General features: G+C 37.6%; 1 protein-coding gene across 6 annotated transcripts in view; it reads left to right on the forward strand.

Moving 5' to 3' along the window:
• Nucleotides 1-24,844, forward strand: part of LOC134211318 (tyrosine-protein kinase RYK) — a 236,412-nt gene that overhangs the window by 148,264 nt on the left and 63,304 nt on the right. For all 6 annotated transcript variants that reach the window (XM_062688071.1, XM_062688072.1, XM_062688074.1 and 3 more), the window contains one exon: nt 12,887-13,053. In XM_062688071.1, coding sequence (XP_062544055.1) covers nt 12,887-13,053 — 167 coding nt within the window. The remainder of the gene's footprint in view (nt 1-12,886; nt 13,054-24,844) is intronic.

The following is a 24,844-nucleotide window of genomic DNA, read 5'->3' on the forward strand; positions in this document are numbered from 1 at the left end:
TCTTCCGTAATGCTATAGTAGATTATGAAATACAATAAAAAACGTAAACATTTTTTTTTTGCTAGAGTTGTTTGTAATTATGAATTTAAATTGTTGAATTTCTTATGTTTGTTTATTGAAAATATTGTTTAATGTTATGCCGAGACATTGTTAAGTCAATAGCTTCGCAGTGTTGATTATAAACAGCCATCATTCGGTTAAGAGGTCCAAATTTGGCATAATTTGTTCGGCGGTGGTTAGTGAAAAATAATGTCCTATGTCGAAGTAGCCGAGAAAATTTAATTTCGACAAAATTTCAGTTGAGTCAACACGTTGAGATACTATATCGTTAACAAATGAAACCGTTGCAAACTCTCGACGCTGTTTCAATGTTTGTATGTTTATAAGCATGCAACGTGATTCATAAGATGGAAGAGGAAATGACGTCCAACCTAATTTACGAAGAGCGTATAGTAGAAATTGTTTTTGTACTGATTCTATTCTTTCTTCATGTGTGGTTAAGTAAGGCGACCATACAATGCTACAATACTCCAGTATGGTAACGTAACGCAAAAATTGGTTTTTATTGGCATTTATAGAAGAAGAAGTTTTCATAAAGAAATCAAAATTTTCCATTAAAAAAATACGTAGATAAATCAATATTAGCAATTGAACAGTCCGGTGGGGCGACGAGCCCCGCCGATGGCCATGCGGTGGCACTATTTTCGGTAATTAATGAATTACTTGCGCGTGAGGTGGTTCAAATGAGACTCTTTATTATTTGATTCTTTCTCATTAATTAATTGCTCTCTCAAAAAAAATTTGGGGTTGTATACAAGACACAACCGCTCGACGTAAACTACGTAAAGCCAAATGCAATATTTAATATTGTAGTATACTGAACCAACTATTCCGCTCTATATAGAAGAGAAGGAACCATCGACAACTACTACAATACTACCCAGTTTTAGCAGCATCTCCCACTCTATGAGGGAGATAGGGACTGGGCCACCCCATTCATACAACCCAGTTCAATAATAGATAATACCCTAAAAGTAGGCAATTACCAAGGATTGGGACGCGCTGTATAGTGGATGCATGATGCATGGAAGAACTAAAATTTCAAATAGTTTAGCGTTGATAATCAATAGTTTCAATACTACTGGCAAATTGGTGGAGAGTTTACGAATCGATTGATATATAAATCATTAAAATCCATTGTAAGATAAATGACCTATTAATGTTAGAAATCTTACATGATTTCGTGACGGTCCCCAGTTTTGAAATTTTCATTTGATACCCTGTATCTGACTCTTCCCCTTAGACGTAGTTTACGTCAAAAAAAGGCTCATTTTTAACATTTCTTTGTATACTTTAGTTTTCTTGATGAGCAAACGTTAGCCAGGGAAAGAAGAAAGAGGCCCCAAAATGCTCCCCGAGACTAAACGCCTTTTGGTTATTCCCTCATTAGGCGATAAAAGTATCAAAATAAAATATGGGAAACTTGGAACACCTGAAATTTTCCACATTTTGATGAAACATCTAACATTTCGGCCCTAGGGGGACTAAGTTACAATATACTACGCGTCTTCACGCAGTTTCCATACCAGAATGCTGATTCGCCAACGCACATAGGAGTGAAAAAGTCGAATCGTGGCCAAAACTATTTCTTGGTGTTATTAAGGCATATTGTGGTCAATGATGAAGTATCAATTGCAAATTATAAGTGAAATGCAATTTGTCTGTCTAGTTCAGATAAAAATCTCAAAATAATAAAGTTTTTTTTTTAAATAAAATCCCGGGCTTGCACTACGATAACGTATAATTATTATTCCCTGTCCACGGATGATGGGATCGACGGTGGTTCGTCAAGTATCTCGATATAATATAGTTTAATGCAGTTAAATTAAATCCATTACCAATAATTATTTGCTCTTTGTATTGTGTACACATTATTTAATATTTAGCAAATCGACTAAGGCTTAAAACAAGTTTTCAATTACATGCATATTTTTATATTGTGAAACATACATAAAAATGTTGTCTAATTGTAATCTATAATTCTTAAATATCTGAACGGAATCATTTGAAACTTGACGCTCCACGCCCCTAATATACGCATTGAACTCTGGCACACCCTATATCGTCAGTAGACTATGCGTAAAGTTAGAGGTGCCGGCAGGGCCCAGTACGCGTCTTTACCAACCTTATACAGAAATAAGAAAAACTGCGGAAGCTAACGATCATCCACTGTAGCGCTTAGGTGTAGTTACAGTTGTCTTAGTAATTATTATATTATTCGTAGTAAAAGCATTAGCAATAGTAGTATTACTAGTAAGTAGTACCAAAGAGCTAAGTAGATACACTGCCTCTATTCGTGTATTTATATCAGGTTGATTCTCTTCTTGTAAAGTATATTAGCGTTGAGATTTTCGTATTCATTCTGTAAACACTTAATAGTTAACAAAATTGCAATCTCTAGAAAAACTCAAGACTGTTATCTTTATATTTATATCATCATAGAAAGTGATGATGTAGATATAACATAGGTAACCTTTCGTAGATTGGTATTAGACAAACAGAATGGAAGCTAATTAGATAAATATTTGTAGAAAATGGATTCAAATCTATCGACATTCATAGGAAATTGACTGCTAGATTCATTGAGACGAATAATATTTTAACCATACTTACAGTAGCAAATGAAAATAGTGAATATTACATACAGAAGAAAACATAGAAGACACTTATAATGGAGCATATGCGTTATGCTAGAGGAAGTGTGTTAGTGAGAAGAATGCCTTCAGATGGACACTGCTTGTTCTCGGCATTAGTATGCCAGTTCTACCACTCGGACCCAGGTGAAGCTGAACATTCAAACAAAGTTATGGAGCTTCGAAGGCAAGTAGTGGAATACATGACGATAGTGTTAAAAATGAAGAAGTTTTTGGTAATAGTTACAACGTTTACAGAGATGACCGAGACTACGAACGGTCTGGAAAAAAATCAGGAGGAGGTGTTTTGGTTGCAGTATCCACAATTTTCAATTCAGAAATAATTAAAACGGATAAATTCAATGATTTTGAACAAGTGTGGGCCAAGGTACAAATTTCAGGTGAAACTCATGTTTTTGCTTCAGTTTATATTCCTCCAAATAATGCTCGCAGAGATATTTATGATAAATTTTTGGTATCGTCGAGAATGTTTTATCTGGCTTGCCTCCTGAAGTAAAAAGTGCATATATATGGTGATTTTAACCAAAGAAATGTAGATTTCATACCGGACTGTGACAATGAGAGCATTTTACTTCCAGTCATAGGGGAAAATGAGCTATTGCATTTTGTATTCGATAAAATTGCTAACTTAGGATTAAATCAAATCAATCATGTGAAGAATATCCAAAAGTGTTATCTAGATCTACTGCTGACTAACTGTTATGAAGATTTTTGTGTAAATGAATCACTAGCTCCTCTTTGGCGAAATGAAGTATTCCACACAGCAATTGAATTCTCTTTGTTTGTACACGTTAATGATATACCAATCGAATGTGAGTTTGAAGAAATCTTCGATTATCAATCAGCCAACTACGGAAATATAAAGCATAAACTGAAGAATATAGATTGGCAAACTGCTATAAGGAACGAACACAATGTTGATAAAGCGACAGAAAAGTTTTATAACACATTGCACAATATAATAATGGAAGAAGTGCCGGTTAAAAGACGGAGAAGTCATGCTGTATCGAAAAATCCAATTTGGTTTACAAGAGATATTAGAAATCTTAAAAATCGCAAGCAGAAAGCACATAAAAACTACAAGAAGCATAATCTTCAACATTATTTAGAGGAGTATCTTAATATTTGTGATCAACTGAACTGTGCTATAAATATCGCATACAATGAATATAATTTAAAAACTGAACGTGAAATCAAGACTAGTCCAAAACATTTTTTCAGCTATGTGAACACTAAATTAAAATCAGCCAATTTTCCATCGAAACTTTATTTAGATGGTAGAACAGGTAATGGTCCAGAGGAAATATGTAATTTGTTTGCCGATTTCTTTAAAGAAGTATACACTACCCACTCAGAAGATGATCGAGATCGCGACTTTTTCGATTTTTATCCTGAGTTTTCAAATGACGTTTGCGTCAACCATCTGAATGTACACGAAATTTGTGATGCCCTGAAACATCTAGATGGGTCTAAGAGCTCCGGACCCGATGAAATACCTCCAGTGTTTATTAAGACTCTAGCAATTGAACTTACTGCTCCATTATTCTGGATTTTCAACATGTCACTGGAATCAGGATGTTTTCCGTTAATATGGAAAAAATCATTTTTAGTTCCAATTTTTAAATCTGGTATAAAATCCAATGTTCGTAACTATCGTGGTATTGCTCTTATATCTTGCATACCGAAATTGTTCGAAGCAATTGTTAATGAAAAAATTTGTTCAAATTAAAATCGAATCACATCTAAGCAACACGGTTTCTTTAAAGGTCGTTCGACAGCCACAAATCTAACAGAATTCGTTAATTATTCTTTGGATGCAATGGATAGTGGTCACCATGTAGAAGCCTTGTACACAGATTTTAGCAAAGCTTTTGATCGCGTTGATTTACCCATGCTTTTGTTCAAACTGCAGAAGATGGGAATTCAACCAAAACTTCTTCATTGGCTTGAATCGTATCTAACAAGTCGGGTTCAAATTGTAAGATTCAAAGGAAAATTATCAACCCCAATACAAGCCTCTTCTGGAGTTCCTCAAGGATCTCATTTAGGTCCGATACTTTTTATTTTATTTGTAAATGACCTCCCTCTTGTGCTTCATAAATTGAATGTCTTAATTTATGCAGATGACATGAAACTTTTCCTAAAAATCAAAACTGTCGAGGATATCGATACATTCAAAGATGAAATATTGGTATTCCATACATGGTGTAAAAAAAAGTCTTCTACAGTTGAATATAAAAAAATGCAACTCAATAACCTTCAGCAGAAAACGAAACATACTCAGCGCAAATATTAGTTTTGATGATCAGAACGTAGTAAGAAGCAATAGAGTAAGAGATTTGGGAGTAATATTGGATTCAAAACTAACTTTCATCGATCATTATAACTTAATTGTAAGCAAATCCAACAACATGTTAGGTTTTATAAAACGATTCTGTTACAATTTCCAGGACCCATACACAATAAAAACACTATATACAGCTTATGTAAGGCCAATCTTAGAATATTGCAGCATAGTTTGGTCCCCATTTTCAGCTATTCATGCCGACAGAATTGAGTCAGTTCAAAAACAATTTTTATTATATGCACTACGAAAGTTAGGGTGGACCGAATTTCCATTGCCACCATATGTAGCTCGTTGTAAGCTCATCAATATTCATTCACTGAAAGTGCGTCGAGATTTAGCAATGGTAACTTTTATAAACAATATTGTTTCAAACAGAATTGACTCAACGGAGCTATTATCAAAACTTAATTTTTATGTTCCATTACGATCTTTACGACATCGTCAAATATTCTCCGTAAATTATCATCGAACAAACTATGCAAAAAATGGCCCAATGAATCAAATGATGATCACTTATAATAAACATTGTGACACTATTGACTTATCGATGTCCAAAACACAGCTGAAACAGATCTTCTCTCGTATTATAAGCTAATGACACTTTACAATAAGTTTAAACAGTATCAACATTATTTAATGTTATTTAGAATAGTTAAGAATACAAATGTAAATAGGTCTACAATTATGATTGACGACAATAAATAAAACATAAAAAACAATATGGAAGACTTCCGGGAAACACTGAACGACACCGCAAGCACGTTGGACCACCTAAACGGCTATGAGTCTCGAATGACTCAAACATTTAAATTTATCAAAGCACATCGAAGGCATCGTGAAAACAAGAGAAAAACGTACATCAATATTCAACAATGGGAACGAAAACTGAACTCATTCGATAATGAAAACGGACAACCTGAACCTCTCCCCGAAAATGATGGTAAAAGCGCAGGCCCAGAGCCAACAAGGGAAGAAATACAAATGATCATATGGTCAATCAGAAACAACAGTGCCCCAGGAACGGACAACATCAACAATGAACTAATAAAATATGCATCCGAAACAGTATTGGAGGCTATTACCGAAGTCTTGAAGGAAGTATACAGAACAAACACTGTCCCGAAAGAATGGTCAAACACAATGCAAGTGCCAATTCCAAAAATTCCGAATCCCAAAAGTACTGATGACTTTAGGTGCATAACTCTTTGTCCAACAGTCTATAAGATATATGCAAAAATCCTATTGAAGCGACTTATGGATGAACTCGGACCAATACCAAATTACCAAATGGCATTTCAAGCCAAGCGCAGTGCTGCAGACCAAATATTTGTATTACGACGCATTCTAGACGAAAGATGGAGAAAAGGCCTGAAAACAATCGTGGTGTCAATTGACATAAACCAGCATTCGACAAAATAGATACGACGAAAGCAGCAATGATCTTAGATCAGCTCGGGATACCTCGAGCTTTGATTAACAGAATCATCACAGCCTGCCTGCATGAAAATACGTCCATTCAATGGTTTGGACAACGCACAACAATACGAAACAAACAGAGAGGCATTAAACAGGGATGTCCTTTGAGTCCAGCGCTTTTCATTATTATGCTGAACCATGTGTTAAAATTAGTTCAAGAAGTATGGCCAGAAGTCAGACTTGAACAAACAAATTATTTACTTTTACCATGCATATTATGTTATGCAGACGACATTTTGTTTTTATGCGAAAATGAAGAAGATGTTGAGAAATTGCTGGACCAAATTATACCGTTATTAGCATCAATAGGATTGGAAATCAATACCAATAAAACAAAAGTCCTCTTTAGAGACCCGTATGATATCTACAATGTTGCCCCAGAAACAAACAAGAAATTTGGAAAATACGAACTGAAGGTAGTTACTATGATGCGATATTTGGGAATCCACGTAACAAGTAGCTTATCAAGAGGATCAACTACATCAGATAGGATTAGTAAAGCATACAAAGCATTTTTCCACCTATGCTCTTTTCTCCGGAAACATAAGTTGAAATGGGATACGGTAAAACGATTATATCACTGTTTGGTCACACCGGTGGCCACATATGGAATGGAAGTCTCAACTATATTAAAGAGAAATAGGAATGCTCTAAGAAGAATGGAAAACGAAATGATTCTTATACTCAAAGAACTCAGTAAAAAGGAAACAGACAATGAAAACCAAGAGATAACTACACGGGAAGACATAGTGATTGAAGAAAATATGGACAACACAGATGAACGAACAGAAAATAACAATCAAACAAATAACGCTAACCTTGAAGACGCGAACAACAACGCAGAAGAAAGAGAAAATCCGCATATTGCGCCGAACTGGCTTAACAACCGAACCATAAATAACAAAATAAGAACTGCTAGACTGAATTATTTCGGACACATAATCAGAAGTAACCACGAAGGTATACTAAAAACAGCTTTAGAATACAAAATACCTTCAAAAAAGAAAAGAGGAAGACCCGCATATTCCTGGCGAAACTGCATTTGGCAAGACATAGAACGGAGCGAAATTAATATCGAACAATGGCATGAAGCTGCACCAGATAAACAGAAGATGAAAAAACTCACCAAATCACTATATAATACAATGGTTGAATCCGAATACGAAACGAATGAGGAGTCAGACGGAGATACTTCGAACAGCTCATTACTTCCATCGGATTTTGCCGGGATCAGCGATGAAGAAGACTTCGCTGGATTTTCAGAATAAAAGATCCTTCCAAATATTTAACAATCTAACAAACATTCTATACATATTTTTCGTTTTGTTTTTCTGAGCTTCTGTTTTGTTGAGCTGAATATATAAACGTAAGATCAAGCATGCAATAATCAAAATTAAATACTTGCATATCAACCATCTAACATACACAGAAAAGAATAATGAAAAATAAACAACGCGTAAAACTTGACATGCGAAAATTTACGCCATTCTACGCTGAAATGCTCCTCTTGCTAACAAGATTGCCTACAACTTGTATTCAATATTGACGATTCACGTCGAATATTGTATACATTTAGGCTATATCCCGTATGAAATTACGCTTATAATGGTGTTCCATTTATGTGCATGATTTTTAGCGTAAATTTCAGTGGATTTTTCTATCTGTGTATAGTACTAATCGTATACATATATATGATTTCAGACATATTCTACATACAATGGAAAAAGGAAATGAAACTCGTGAGAAATAACATAGGTTATAAGTGAGTAGATAATAAGAACATCGTCTTCAAGGTAAGAAAAACTTGCTCATACTTTAAAAGGAAAATAATTATACAAATAATGGACGACATGTTCCATTCACATTTCGAGAATTATCCCTAAGGAAATTAATCAAGATCATTAAAACCAGCTGAATCGCTCAGCACGTTTAATTTTTTTAAGTGCTGCAAAGGCTATTCAGTGCGCACATTGAAATAAACATCGACGAACTACACAGATAAAAATATGTTGTGATTTTAAATGTATTTTCATGCACATATTTGGAGCATGCAAATAAACGTAACATTCAATCGATCTCACTATTCGTTTATATCGAAATAAATTTAAACGGTGCTTGCTTGTAAAATTCAATCAAATTTAATTGAACATCGAATGTTAATTCGATTAATGGGGTAACCTGCAGTTTTACACGTCGTTGAATTTTCAAAATTATTTGCTGTGTAGAAATACAATAGACTGGAAAACTTAGACACAATTCTAAATAAAAATTTGGTAAATCCTTATATAATACAGTACAGGAGCAAAAGAGACAAACCATAAACATGACAAAAACAAGTTAAAACAAAATCATAACGAACCTTATAGCTGAACCAATAACCTACGACAAACAGTATATTATTACAACGACATGAATGACTACCAACATTACATAAATGATTATCAATCAATCCGCTTAAAAAATATAAAACCTTTTGAAACAGTTACAACAGTGTCTTTATGGACGACATGATCCTTGTACGGCTGGCGAACTGCTTCAAAAGGAGTCTCATGTGTCATGTTAAATAACAAAAGAATAAATATTATGAGTACTTTCATTTGATCTGATAATCAACATTCTGAGTCAGTTAATACATTGATGGAAAGGACAGGACAAGGACAGGAAAGGAAAGGACAGCATACATTAAAAAAAAATGCATCAGAGAATTTCTAGAAAATAAAGACCTATACATGAGCAAATGACTATGACGAAATGACCCGCACAAAAATCTTAAACGTAATTCCTTTGAAGTAGTCTACAACAGCGTCTTCTTGGACGACATGCTCCGTGTACGGCTGGTAAACTATCTTGAAAGAATTTGCGCAACGGTATCATCAAAGGCCTGGCGAAGAGGTTTCTACTCTATTCAGAGTCCCGCCAGTAAACCTAACAAAAAAAAATCCCGGGCTTGCACTACGATGACGTATAATTATTATTATTTATTATTTATTCAGACTAAAATTGAAGTGGCCTGTGCGGTATATAAGAGTCTTCTCCATTCGGCTCGGTCCATGGCTACACGTCGCCAACCACGCAGTCTACGGAAGGTCCGCAACTCATCTTCCACCTGATCGATCCACCTTGCCCGCTGCGCATCTCGCCTTCTTGTGCGCGTCGGATCGTTGTCGAGAACCATGTTAACCGGGTTACTGTCCGATATTCCGGCTACATGCCCGGCCCACAGCAATCGTCCGATTTTCGCGGTGTGAACGATGGATGGTTCTCCCAACAGCTGATGCAACTCGTGGTTCATTCGCCTCCTCCACGTACCGTCCGCCATTTGCACCCCACCATAGATGGTACGCAGCACTTTCCTTTCGAAAACTCCAAGTGCGCGTTGGTCCTCCACGAGCATCGTCCAGGTCTCGTGTCTGTAGAGGACTACCGGTCTAATGAGCGTTTTGTAGATTGTCAGTTTGGTACGGCGGCGAACTCTATTCGATCGTGTTAACTTTCTACAACCGCTTTAACGTTATAACAAGGTGGACTATAATCGAGGTAGATATCACTTTTCAGGAATAAGAAACTCTTTCGTATTAATTTAATAAACGCTATAAGTTAGTCTCCGCTCTTGATTACGGCTCAAGTTCAAATGAATCTTTTATTCATATTCCATCTCTTCAGAGACTCTCGTGCTCGTTTTACCGAACGCACTCTCAATACATTTAACTCGAACATTACAGATCCGAGCGTCTTGCGGAGTCCAAAGTACGATTTTCAGCCACTATGCGTCTCCGAATTTTTCTGCTGGTATCATTTTCGACTGTCACCAGAGAGCCCAAGTACACAAATTCTTCTACCACCTCGATTTCGTCACCACCGATGCCAACTCGCGGTGGGTGGCTCACATTGTCTTCTCTTGAACCTCTTCCTATCATGTACTTCGTCTTCGACGTGTTGATGACTAGTCCGATCCGCTTAGCTTCCCTCTTCAGTCTGATGTAGGCTTCCTCCATCTTCTCAAAGTTACGTGTCATAATAAATATCTATGTCGTCGGCGAAGCCAAATAGCTGGACGGACTTGTGGACGGACCACTCGTGTTAATACCTGCTCTTCGTATTACCCCTTCCAAAGCGATGATGAATAGCAGACACGAAAGACCATCACCTTGCCGTAACCCTCTGCGCGTTTCGAAGGGACTTCATCCTCCATCCATCGTCGCTTTGATCAACCGTATCAGTTTATCCGGAAATCCGTGTTTGTGCATTAGCTGGTCCCGATTATGTGCTTACCCATATCATGCTGTGGCACGTGGCCCTTACGTGAACGGTGAAGTTCTCATAGAACTTTCGTGTGTTTTTAGCGCGATACAGTTCCTCCGTCTATTCACGGTCTCGATCTTCCTGCTCGCACTTTTTCTTCCGGAAAATCGAGTTTTGAGTGTTTCACGCTCGTTTATATCGTGCCTCGTTCGCCTCGTTCGCCCGTTCGCCCGCGAGCCCGCCTGCTCGCCCTCAATCTTGCCCATGCTGCATTCTTCTCTTCCACTCTTCCGGTCCGATGACCGGTCTATACATTTCCTCCCTTCCTACCTGAGCGTTCATGTCGCCGATGACGATTTAGGCATCCCGCAGTGGGCATTCATCGTATGTCTACTCCAGCTGTGAATAGAACGCTTCTTTCTCGTCGTCGGTTCTTCCTTCGTATGGGAAGTGCACATTGACGATGCTATAGTTGAAGAAACTGCCTTTTATCCAAAGCTTGCACATCCTTGCGTTGATTGGCTGCCACCCAATCACGCGTTGGTGCATTTTTCCCAGCACTATGAAGCCGGTTCTCAGCTCGTTGGTGGTACCACAGCTTTGGTAGAAGGTAGCCGCTCGATGCCCGCTTTTCCACACTTTCTGTCTTGTTTAGCAAATCTCGTGCAGCGCCACGACGTCGAAGTTGCGGGGATGTAATTCATCGACTAGCGACTTGCAGTTCCATCGTGTCAGGGCTGTTTAGCGTCCCACCTAACACCAGGACTTGGGTTTGTGCGCTTTGAGCGGCACACGGTCGCTTTGGTGGGGCCTACTTGCGGATACATGCAGCTTTTCATAGGAATTTAACAGGGCCCACTGTTAAACCCCACCACATCCTAGGCAAGCCCCACAACTCGCAGATGGGATGGGGAGGGATCATCAAGCCCCTGGACATAGTCCCTGCTGCCCCGCAGCTCATATTATTCAATAGCTAATTATTACAACGCTATACAGTACTGACCCGATTTTGTCACTCCCCGATTTTGTCTACCTCCGATTTTGTCTACCCCCGATTTTATCACGTTTTCGACCCGATTTTATCACGTCCCGATTTTGTCACGTTTTCGACCCGATTTTGTCACCCCAAAAAAAATTGTCATTCTTTTTATTTTCGTAAATAATACCAAAAACTATTTTGATTTTCATGAAATAACTTTCACCGCCTGTAGTTTATTACGAACGACTTCTGAGTACCTGGGAAATATTATGTAAGCAATTTCGACAAGAAATAACGGGTACCGTTCGCGCATTTGGCCTTTCCAAGGCTTGAAATGATTCATATTTGTGGAATGAATTAAAAAAAATGAAAATATTTTTTTTCCAATTTTGTCACATACCTTGTTTTATCACCCCAAAATTCACCAGGAGGGTGACAAAATCGGGATATTACTGTATTAGAAAATCCTTCAAGTGTCCTGTGAAAGTTTCACAACAATTTTCGTAGAAATTCCAAAGATTTTGTGGAGGGAATTTCAAAGAGTTCTACGAGAAAAAATCAAAAAATCTTCGTCAGAAAGAGTTTTAGTGGAAATCCGGGAGAAAAAATCCCCAAATGAATTCCAAAGAATAATAAAAAATAAGGATAATGTGCCATAAGTGCTAATTAATGAGTGAGACTTTTTTACGCAATTTTCTGTAAGAAAAAGTGTTGGTTACCTTATCAATGAAATTCAGGAATTTCGAGTAGCACCAGTTTATTTCCAATCTTTATTAGGGTATTCACTATTTGTCATCATAAATCTACAATTATATATTTTTTAAATCTGTTGGAAATGGTTATGGCTACAAACGTGTTTGTAATATCCAGAGAAATGTGAAATGTACCTCACTTATTTATTGACACTTTTACCTCAACCTCCAACATTTTATAATCACTCTAGTTCATCAGCTCTGTGTAACTCAATCCGCCGTGCCACTCCGTCCTACCGAGATTTCCCCCTCATAATTCTGAACGAAGAATATCATCATTCGTCATGACTGGGTTTCTCTCCTTTTTTTCCCGCCTTCCATCGCCATACCAAGTAATTGATATCGTTGTTTACCCCTGCGGCGTATTTATTTTCAGGGTTCCGAAGTACGCCGTCCCCGTCGCCATACGCAACGGCTCTGCTCCCGCTGAACCACGCACACAGCCAACAAAACGGGTTGGCCACCACGGAGTCCGTCTACACCAAGCCGGAATCGGTCTGTCCGTCCCGGGTGTCGTATTACGCTTCATCGCAACTAACTCAGGTGCGTATCGCTCATAGCTATAGTGGATTGCTGTGAAGCGCGAATTTTTATCTCTTCCCCCTTACGCAGTGAGGCGTGGTCCTCGTTTTCCCCGTAGACAACCCACGGCGTTCATGATAGTACACAATGAAATTTATTTCAGCGGATTTGCCACGATTAGACTGATTGTGTTATATTTTCCATGTCCTTCTCGAGCGGTGTACGGCCATTGCTAAAAAGTTTTTATAATTAATTTTCATCAACTGTTATAGGGTGTCAGAAACAATAAACTCGCCCGACATCCTACTCACAACACATGCCATTGTTTTTGATCCCATCACTCATGTCTGGAAAGGATACAATATCACACCTAAATTTGGAGAATTCCATCATCGCACGAAATAAACATTGTGCCTTGCATCACTCGCCCGATAGAAACTTCATAATATCCTTCACCTTTCTCACACCAAACATCACCATATTTAGCCGATGGAAATTCATTATGTATAGCAGAGGATTGAGGCATCCTTTCCGTACCTCCGGCGCGGCGGTCCTGTATCAAATTAAAGCCGATGTCATTAGCAGAGAACCCGGAGAAAGGAAGCTTTTCTATAGAGTTTTGCAGCAGGAACCCGAGTTTCTCTTCCGTTCTCCACTCGACGGACTTTTATAACACCTTTCAACAAGAAAACATTCCACAGATGAGCACAGGAACAGCAATTCATTGCTGGAAAACTCGACGGCTAACGATAAATGGAAAGGCGTAAATACTGGAGACGAAATATGGGCCCCATCTGCTTAAACCCAGTTCAGAAATTACGGAACGCTCTTATCGTCAGTTGTATACCTTTGTAAAGACAACGCTTTTTTATTATAGCGTTGGAATAACTCGTATTATATTACGTAATCTGTGAACGATACCTCGGGTGATTTGTCTCAGGTAAATATATTTCGTCCGTTTTAACTTTTGTGAAAATCCGGTTTCGATTTTTTAACGAGAATTCCATTTTCACCTCTGATGCTTGCAAACAACTAGGCAGTATTTAGGATACAAGCTCGAGCTTATTTATTTGAATCATTTTTTTCATCTCATGAGGAGACTCAAAAATTCAACCAATCGTTGCTGGGTGTAATCATCAGGGTTTGGTACAATACATTTCTCGCGTGATTTTTGAAAACGTCGTAAGTCCATATGAGAGACTCTCTTTCATTACGCTCTCTTTTGTTAATATCCAGGCTAGTTTAAAATTTGTTGCAATATTTTCACATCAGCACACTAGACAAAGCTATTTTCTTCAGATCGGTACTGGAAAACCCAATGTAAATGTTAGTATGGCTTTGTAATCATCGAAAGAGAAAGTAAACAAAGAGAGCCTCTCTTTTGGACTTACGACGTTTTCAAAAATCACGCGAGATTTGATTCTTATACGAGGTGAACCGACCCAGGGCCGAAAACCTCTCAAATAAAGATAATAATAATAAATTTGATCCTTACAAATCCCTTATTCTTGATTGAGTCGCATAAAATTGTTAAACTCTCGCGCTAAGAATCATAGGGGCATAACTACATTGATCGATTTGTTTTCGTTGAGGTTTTCATTTTATCAATGTAGCGGATTGCGGTGGTATGTCAAAGATTCAATGGCTTGGTGTGATAACGTATGATTGCATCTTACACCAGAGGGAACAATCGTGGTTTCCGCTTTTGAAACAACACCACCATCTACAACTTTAAACTAAAAAGCCGCACAGACTGATTTAAATTAATTTATTTCTATTCGTATAAACTATGTACTCTACTAATATTGAAATCAAACTTTTTACAAACTTCATTAAAATGTCTGCAGCAAGGGTCTAAAGCATGGTTGTGCCCGGGGTAAATTGATACGGTCGTTCCACGGAAGGCGGTGAAAAGCGTTTACCTTATCGATACGAGCAGAGTGAGTCACGTCATGAGCAGATCTGAACACCGTACTCGTACTCATTTTCAAGTGACCAAATGAAAATATAGCGGGCTTCCGGTCATCTGCCACATTACGAGCGCTCATGATAGGTATGTGCTTGGTTTTGAATCTGAATCATTTTGAAGGATTTTACCAAACAACGATGATAAGGGAAGATCCATTAATTACGTAACGGTACAATTGGCATTTTCAACACCACTTCCCTCCTATGCACAATTTTTGTATGGAGCATCTGAAAATTTTGCATGGATCGTTACACTTCAAGCAAACCCCCTCTCCCTCTAAGCGTAACGTAATTTATGGACGTTCCCTAAGTCGATAAAATGATTATATCGTTTTTGATTTCAAGGTTGAAAGCAGGGCTGGATGAATGAAGCAATAAATATGAGCGAACCGAGATGCTTCAGCACCAGAGATACTCCCGAGGAGATGGCACTGTTATACGAAACAGTTGGAGAGTGAAACAAAGCACCCACTGGTGCAAAGAATATTTAACTCTCTTGCCTCACTTATACTGAAGTGAGCATTTCTGTTTTAATGAATGTGTAAAAGAGAGGTATATAATGCAGGCTCGCATCTGAAACACTGCTGATGAACGAAGGAAGCGTGCTTATATCACGCTGCCATACTGAACGATGCCTCCTCGGTACTGCACCGGCTTGTGAAGATATCACGTTCAAACACCTCACGTGATCCCACTTTCAATCAGGGATGCCAAACATACAGACATTTGGTCTTGCATACAAACATCATACAGATTACAGACATTATACAGACTTTTTAATGAAGCTACAGACCTTTACAGACTTCTTTCGGGGGGTTTCGAACAAAATTCTATTATATTAATTTCCGAAGGTAAACCTTCTGGCACAGAGAAACAGACGTCTCACTTAGAGCAAAATGCAATCAAAATCATCGTCACGGAAACATTATCGCCCAATGCTAAATGCACTGTAAACGGCAACGATAGTGAGCAAACGTCAAACACAAGCAAAAACGATGGAACCGCCAAACGGAATTCTGACGGGTTTCTGAACAAAATCGTTCTAGAATTCCGAACGGTATGCTTACTTTTGAAATTTCTATTGGAGCGTTCTTTGCTTCTGAGCAAAATCGTTTTCTGCTCCTGGACAAGGGATTCTGATTAGAATACTTATGTGATTTCAAAGATATACCGAAGCCCTTGAGGGATTTCGTTCGGAAGTGCAAAAGGAATCGATTCGAAAGCCCAGGAGAGTTCCTCCAGAAAGCCAAAAAGAACATCGTTCAGAGAACCAAAAAATCTCAATTCGTAAACCCCAAACAAATCCTTTCTCTGAGTTTTCGAACGAAGTTATGGGATTCTTGAAAGAATTCCATTATATTTCTGAACGAAATTATGTTGGGCTACCAAAGCAGAATTAGAATTTCGAGAGGAATAGTTTCGGAATTTTGTGTTTAGCCACCAGGGCTTCTCAATGGATTTTTTTTCTTTTTCTGTACAAGGGATATCAAATCTGTATCCTATTAGGATTCCAAAGCCTAGAAAGATTCCTTTCGGAAACAAAAAGGGGATTGTTTCGAAAGCCCAAGAAAGTTCAAAAGACCAAATGCTCTGCGTTTGTAAACCCAAAAGACCTCAATTCCATTCTTTGTTGATGTTAATGTTACAACATACATAATGAAAAGAACATTATTTAGACCTTTTTAGTAGAATACAGTGTCGGACAAAACTATAAGACCAGATGCCGAGAAAGAGATACATATCTTCACCTTCCATAAGACGAGATAGTATTATCCCATTTAATCCTCTACAACCCAAATTGTTGTTTTCGCTCAAAATCACTACTTTGCTTTCTCAAATCGATCTCGACAGGTTTTGGGCAATAAACATTTTTAATTCGCGATATTATCAATTTTACATTTTGAATTTTGTTTTTCGAGTATTTCAATAAAATTCCAATAAAATTCCAATAAAATTATTTCTTAAATCTATTCATCGTTTTTTATTTTTCAACATACCTATTTAGAGTTTTAAAATTCTCATTCAATGTTAATATATTGCAATTTTTAAGGCTCCAGGGTTATTTTTTTATTTTCTGTTTAAATAGTTGGATACATATTTCAAAATGTATCATTCACCACTTTATCCTTCTATTAAATAAGATTATTTGTGGAAAAATGCTGAACTACAAATATTTCACTCATCAAAGGTACACGAGCAAAAACACGGAGGAACAAAAAATTTCTCAATTTTCAATAGTTTTTTTTATTTATGTGTAGAATTTTGAAAATTAAACTTCAAACATGCATTGAAGTTTATAATATTGATCGTCAACAAAAACTTTTCCACCAATTGATTGTAACTAAAGTAACTTCAAGAAAACGTATGCCGCCCTCAACAGTGGCCTTACTTGTCTTCAGTGTCTATCGCTTGAGCATAAGAGCATGAGCATTATGACCGCACAATTCGTAGTTGCTACTCCGTGATTGAGTGAACTTGCGAAATTGTACAGAGAACCCAATAAATGGGGCTTGGGATTAGCTACCCATTCTCAATGTACACGTTTCGGGAGCTCAAGTATTTAAAGTCAATAACGGCGCCGGCCACATCTTTACTGTCATATAGGAAGGGAAGTATTGTTAGTCCGACTCTCGTTGCTACTAGAGACCGAGTATACCTCTGCGTCTCCACGATTGTCTTGGGATAGGATATCGTTTTAGTTACAAAGAATAAATTTATCTCGATTCACTTAGGTAAGCGATGCGATCTATGGGATGGGAAATAACACTAATACGTTGTCTCGCGACGAGTAAAAAGTTAAAACATGCACGCTTGGTGGCATATGAAATCTGAGGAGAATCGCGTTTTGGACGATCGAACGAAAGCGCAGCGCTTGCTCGATGGCTACTGCAAACTATTGAAGATCGCACTTGTTTCGACCGAAGCAAAGCGCAATACATGCGCATGAGCCACCGAACACAAGATAGATGTTTACTTTCCTTTCCCGACGACTATAACACGTACTGCACTTACTTGTTCGATGGCAACTGCAAACTCTTGTCTTCAGTATCTCGTGCTTGACTCGATTAAGTCTTACACCTACTTTTTGATTATTAAAACCTCGAACGTACACGGAGAAAAAAATGTGGTAAAATCAACATGATTGAGATAGTTTTGATCACTGCATGACTTTATCGAAATTAATATATTGACTTTTTTCGGTGATAGTTATACTACTCAAAATGAAAGGGAGTGGATGAAAATAATGAAGACCTTTATTCGATTGACACCGCAAGCGAGCGGCAAGTGTGAAATGAATAGAAACTGAATATTAGCAGAGGGTCATATGTGTGAACAAGAATTGTTGAAATCGCTGTTATTCTGCCTAACTTCCACCCAGGAATGGCTTGGATAGTAACGTGTGTCGGCGTTCTCCATTTTGTTTTACACCACTGTCACAACTGTGCTCAAACACCACTCGTATTACGACTGTACTCAAACACGTCTGTCTCAAAACTGGCTTTTCAAAACGCTTGAACCTTCCTGCCTCAAGCAATTTTCTCGAAGCTCTTCGATGCGATGTTCTCATTTTTGCACGCTTAATATGATGTAGTACTAGAGTATGTCCTGTCATTGATAAAGCTTTATAAGCACATCTAAACCGGAAATGAAGGATTATACATTTATTTCAAATAGTTCAATTTGGGCATTATTGTATTTACACAATATATTGAAATGTCTGATTTTTTTTATATATATTGGATTAACACATATATGTGTCAATTTATTATATAAATTCAATTCGATACTATTTTATTAACACTATATATATTATTGTTATATATTTATTCATTATTATTTTTTTATTTCCTTCCCCTCGGATATGTTACCTTGCCGCGGTGGGTCGGCTTACGCCATTAGCACTGATATGGCAACCAAAGACATATCCTGTCGTGGTGGTATCACATGTTGACTATTTTTGTTTGGTGCCGCGTTACATATCTGGCATTGACGCACTAATTTACGGCATTTGCATGTAATCCAACGGACATCGTGTCTTGGAGTCTTGAATGGTAGTGCAGTCAGGCAGAGGCCTTTTCATCAGTGATAATGATGTGAGTTCTCTTCTTTTCGGCAATACTTTTCTGATGCGTTCCCTGTGACGATGAGTCGTAGCCACGCTTATACTTGGCTAGCTAGGCATTTATTGATACACAATGTATTCAAGGCATTCGAAGGAAATGACTAGATTCACTGAGTAGAAGTTTTGACGTAGGACTTACGTCTTTCTTTACTATACTGGGTGTCATTTAGATTTTTGGAAATCGAGAGCGTTACGCTGGAAGGGAAGATTTTGAACGCTACTAGCGCCTTTATCTTTCGATGGATTTTTAGGATTTATATATCAATCGACTCGGACACTCTCCACCATTTTGTCTATTTCATTGAAACTTAAGATTCTTAACGATAAGCTATTGAAAATTTCAATTCTTGTCAAAGCCAGTAAAAATTTCATATGTAACCAATCCCGTGCATTCCTAACACGGACATCAGAATTCGGTATGTCACGGGCCTTCGGGTCGGACCGGAAGATTTTCTTTGTGTATAAAAGAAGCAGTGCCTGCCGTGTGCGAGTCAATACAATTTGTGACAGCAGCGCGTACTGACGTGCTTTTTGCTCGCGCATTTTTCGTTTCGTTCGTTCGTTCGCTTTTTACCTACACAGCGACAGCATGCAGTCACCAGCGGTAGAACTGCCGGTGGGTCTGCGAATATGCATGAAAGAAGTGGGCGCATTTTTTGCCATTCTGGTGTCGGTTGCGATGGATAATTTTTCGTTGATGTATTGGCAGTACATACCTCCTCTATTTTAATAGGGTTACTGCTTCTTAACTTGTTTCTTATTGTTGTGATTTTTTCATCAGTAAGCACGCATGTTAGCAAATAGAAGCAACGAAATTGGTGCAGCATTTCTTTGTTTGGAAAACGAGACAGTTCCCCTAAAATAGCACATTTACCCATGCCTAACAATTTTATAAATCAAATTTTTTAAACTTCAAATACTATCATCAATAAGAAATCTTTTTTTTTTCATCTTTATTAAAGAAATTTTCAGTCCAGGGCTGGCTCATCTCTAATAAGAAATCTATAAATACCCTACAATTGCTTGAGTAAATAAGAGCTTAATAGTTAGAAACAAAGCAATTCTAATTATGTATTTAATTATTAGTTTTATTTCCAGAAGTTTTGAATAAACAAATTGCTAATACTTGTACACAGCATGGAAGTTGTCATTTCCAATATCAATACTATAATCAAACTCCAAAGTTATAAGTTAAATGTAAATACGTTACGTTAATACAAGTCCTACGTCTACTCGCGGTTATGTTGAAAACATTACCCATTGCTCGTTTTTTCAAAACTAGGATCGTGGTGCCAGTCTTATTTTGTTATGTCTCACTGCGAACAGCCATAATAGAAATACCACACATTAGAATGATGGTATATGAAGAATTTTATGACGGCTTCATTCTCGATAATTTTTACTAATAGTAGGGAATAGGCGTGATGAAGCTTTACTTTGCCACCGAAAAGTGAATCCTATAGCTGACTCATAACTGATCAATAGTACATTATAGATATTGACAGTTAAGAAACGATTAAGCTACTTCTTAGCACATAATAATAGTCTTAGACTACCTTGACAAAGGAATAACAATAAAATAGACCAAATGCACGAACAGTTTCCAGTTTTTACAAGACATAACTTACATTGTGTTTGATAGTATTGACACAGAACGAAAACAATGAAGAACCAATAACTCAGGTAAACAAAGTAATTCGAGAAACCCATACTTCATACCTTCTGACCATAAAGGCAAAAATGACATCGTACACATCAAACTATATAATTAAGAATGAGATAATGGGAGAGAATATCTATTAAAGTTGTAAATATAATGTCTTTTGAGCCAGTTCAACAGAGTCTTAATGGACGACATGATCCTTGTACGGCTGGAAAACTGCTTCAAAAGTTATTAGCTTGTAATTTTGTTATAAATCGGGAATTGAACACTTTCTTATATTTGTTAAAAAAAAACTTCCGTCTCAGTTTCTACGATGAAGCATTGGGCAGCATGTTCCATGTGAGTCTAATAAACTGCATCGTTTGATTTTGAACGCGTACAATGACAATAGACGTCTAAATAGCATAAAAACTGGCTGAATAATGTGACTTTGACAAGAAAATGACAAAAATGACTTTAAACGATTACGATGTTAGTTAGCATGAGACCTCTCTGACTATCTATGAACGTAATTCCCTCTGATTCAGTTGCAACAGCGTCTTCTTGGATGACATGTTCCGTGTACGGCTGGCAAACTGCTTCGAACGGAATTATGCAACGGTATCATCAAAGGCCTGGTGCAGAGGTTTCTACTCTATTCAGAGTCCCGCCAGTAAACCTTCACAAAAAAAAAAAAAAATTTATTCATTATTATTTTTTTTATTTCTTTTTCATAATAACATATTATATCTACAACGTGGTTATCACTGTGCGAAGACAGGCGAAAAAATGTTGAAATACAGTTCGAATAAGATTCAATTTATGCGAAGTACGGGCTTGCAAGAGTTATGCGTGAAGAGATTTAGCGCGTTCTTGTATTAACCTCTGAAAATATGTGACGAATCAAAAGAACTGTTTACGCCTGCCGAACAACACATTAACGGGTTAAAACCGTTACTAGCAATATCATTGGTTTAAGAATAACAATATTTATTGTTGATACAACCAAAAATTGGGTTGAATCAACCATACGCGATAGTTGATTCAACTCTTGAATATATTTGTTTCAACCATGCTTTCCGGCTGTCACTGTCAAATAATACATCAGAAAACAACAATATTTATGGTTGTTGTTACTTTCGGTAATGCTGCGAAACTACTTTATTGGTAATGCGATGACATCAACAAAAGAGGAAAAATTGACAGAAATAGAATCGATCTTGTTACATGGGGAGTGAGAGTCATCCACATTACCTCTGCCCCGTTTCTCATTTCATGTGGAGAGGATGATTCATGTTGATCAGTCTATAAAGTTTCTGCACATCATGAAATGGTTATCAAGAGAACGATATTATTATTGTTCCCATCATGCGATGTAGGATTGAAAAAACAATAGTGCACAGTTGAATAAAGCAGTGAGTCATCATTGAAAAAACTACTTTGAAGGTTCATATAACAATAGAGTTTCCATCCCGGGACATCCCGGGACAAAAAATCCCGGGATTTCAGAAAATTCGGGATTTCCCGATTCCCGGGATATTATTTTTGAAATCCCGAAAATCCCGGGATACCCGGGACAAAAAATACTGTTTCATTTCCGGTTCGCAAATAGTGTAATTTTTCTTCTTAAAAAGTTATTTGTTTTGAATGCGAAACCCAACTTAGGTGATAAACTCAAATCATAAAAACCTCCCATCAGACATGATTTTTTTTTTCCAAGGTCGCTTATTTGGTAGGCTCAGGCATGTACACGGAGCCAAGGTTCTTTGTGATGCACAATCGATATCATCTTATTATTAAATTAGTAAGAGAGGAACAGACATGGAAATATCGGAGAGAGTTAAAAGAACACCTTCACAAAAAAAATAGATTCCCTATACCACTCAATGGAGGGCTACTGACTGATACTTTTCCAGCAGCTATAGCTCTCTATTAATTAAACGACAAGTATCTACAGTACAAGATCAGCTACATCTATTTGGCGCCTGCTTCCTACCCATCTCCCGTCTACCAAAAAGTTGTGTAATTGTGTACACTAGCTGATATTCGCCTTGCTAATCTCCTCGCGCCGGAGCTTCTTGGCTCCAAAACAATTCTTGATCCAATTCATGTCCTTCCAATCGACGTTCGTAAAACAAACATTCCATCACATGCGCAAGTACAAGTGGTCCGATCCCGATGCTCTGCCTATTTTTTTTTGGTGAATCGCTTCGATCGAAATCAACTCTGGTCAACAGGCTGCAATCAATTTGTCCAATTCTCGGCTTCTGTCAAAATTATATACCAACTTTCATCGCGTAATCTATTAACCCCATTATCGTTAAATTATCGAGTTAACTAACGTTAAATTATCAAACTCCGATAATGATTTCACACAAAATTTCTATATGAGGGGGTTCCCATATCTCCAATAAGTTATGGGCCCAGTACGATTCTACTGCACATCCTCCATCTTTCGTCACAAGCGTATTGAATGCATTCCCAGAAACTGTCTAAACCCAATGCATATTCAAAACAATGCAAACAGTCAAGCCGACTTCAATCGCCAGCGAACCCTTCTTCTCGGACTCGGCGATCATATATTCCAAAAGGGTACTCTACCTTCCGAGAAAAACGTGAATATTATTTGCTTTTTGAAGTCGTTTTCTTTTTTGTTGAAAGAATCGAAAGAATTGAATTGAGTTCCAATTTGAAATCTGTGTAATCTGGCCTTTCTAAAACATAAACTTTACCCCTGAACATTGCATAATAGTAGTTTGTGCAACAAGTTGCAAAAAGATGATTTTTTCAGCACGAGTTGTACGTTTATCCAACGAGGCTTGCCGGGTTGGATAAATACTACGAGTGCAGAAAAAATCGAGTTTTGCAACGAGTTGCACACGCTATTTTTTGCAATGACAAAAAATTGACTTAAATTTGATAAATTTGTACCAAAATTGTACAGTCTAATTTACTTAACATGATCATTCTTGCCAATAAATTAGGTTGCTGCGGACAAAATCAGATTCCATGTTACCGTGTCACATTGCATAGTTCGATAAGCCGTGAAGTGATAGATGTACTTGACTTTGGAAATTTTTGATGTCATGTTCACCAAACTATTTAATTTATTACGGGGCGCATAGAATACACTATTTGAGCACTTACCGAAGCTAATTCAGTAAAATGTTGTCATGTAACTACTGTTCTGATGTTGGTTTTTCATTATAGCACCCAAATGAGTGCTATAATGAATATTATGCAACCCATTTGAGTTGCATAATGTTCATTAAAGCACCCATTTCGTTGGTATGGAAAAGTAGGCCGTTTTGTCACTCAAAGACGAACTGTAAACCAGATATTATGATCAGGAATTGCAAAAAATCATTTTTAAACCAAAAAATAAGTTTTTTAAGGAAATATCGAAAAATCCCGGGATCCCGGGATTTCCCGGGATATACGAACAAGTTCATCCCGAATCCCGGGACAACGAAAATGGCCGGGAAATGGAAACTCTATATAACAAAGACCACGTTGTTTGATGCAACAATCGAAATAGTTGTTTCAATCGTACAAGATTCTTCTGCGCGTAGGATGTTGTCAAATATGCATTGTTTTAAAACCATCGAATTAGCAAATTATTCAAATTTGAATGATTATAATAATACAAAATACGTATTGCATTTAGAGTGGCCCAGCCTAGTATGGGGAGAAAAAAAAGTCGTCGGATTCTACGAGGCACCCTCCAGGATTTTGCCTTTAGGTAAGAAAATCATTCTCTGAAAATTTCAGCCTGATCGGTTATTGCATAAGCTGGCTTCTTCTTCTTCTTCTTATTGGCATTACATCCCCACACTGGGACAGAGCCGCCTCGCAGCTTAGTGTTCATTAAGCACTTCCACAGTTATTAACTGCGAGGTTTCTAAGCCAAGTTACCATTTTTGCATTCGTATATCATGAGGCTAACACGATGATACTTTTATGCCCAAGGAAGTCGAGAAAATTTCCAATCCGAAAATTGCCTAGACCGGCACCGGGAATCGAACCCAGCCACCCTCAGCATGGTCTTGCTTCGTAGTCGCGCGTCTTACCACACGGCT

The sequence above is a fragment of the Armigeres subalbatus genome, chromosome 2 (genome assembly GCF_024139115.2).
Source record: "Armigeres subalbatus isolate Guangzhou_Male chromosome 2, GZ_Asu_2, whole genome shotgun sequence".
In the NCBI taxonomy this organism is placed as follows: Eukaryota; Metazoa; Arthropoda; class Insecta; order Diptera; family Culicidae; genus Armigeres; species Armigeres subalbatus.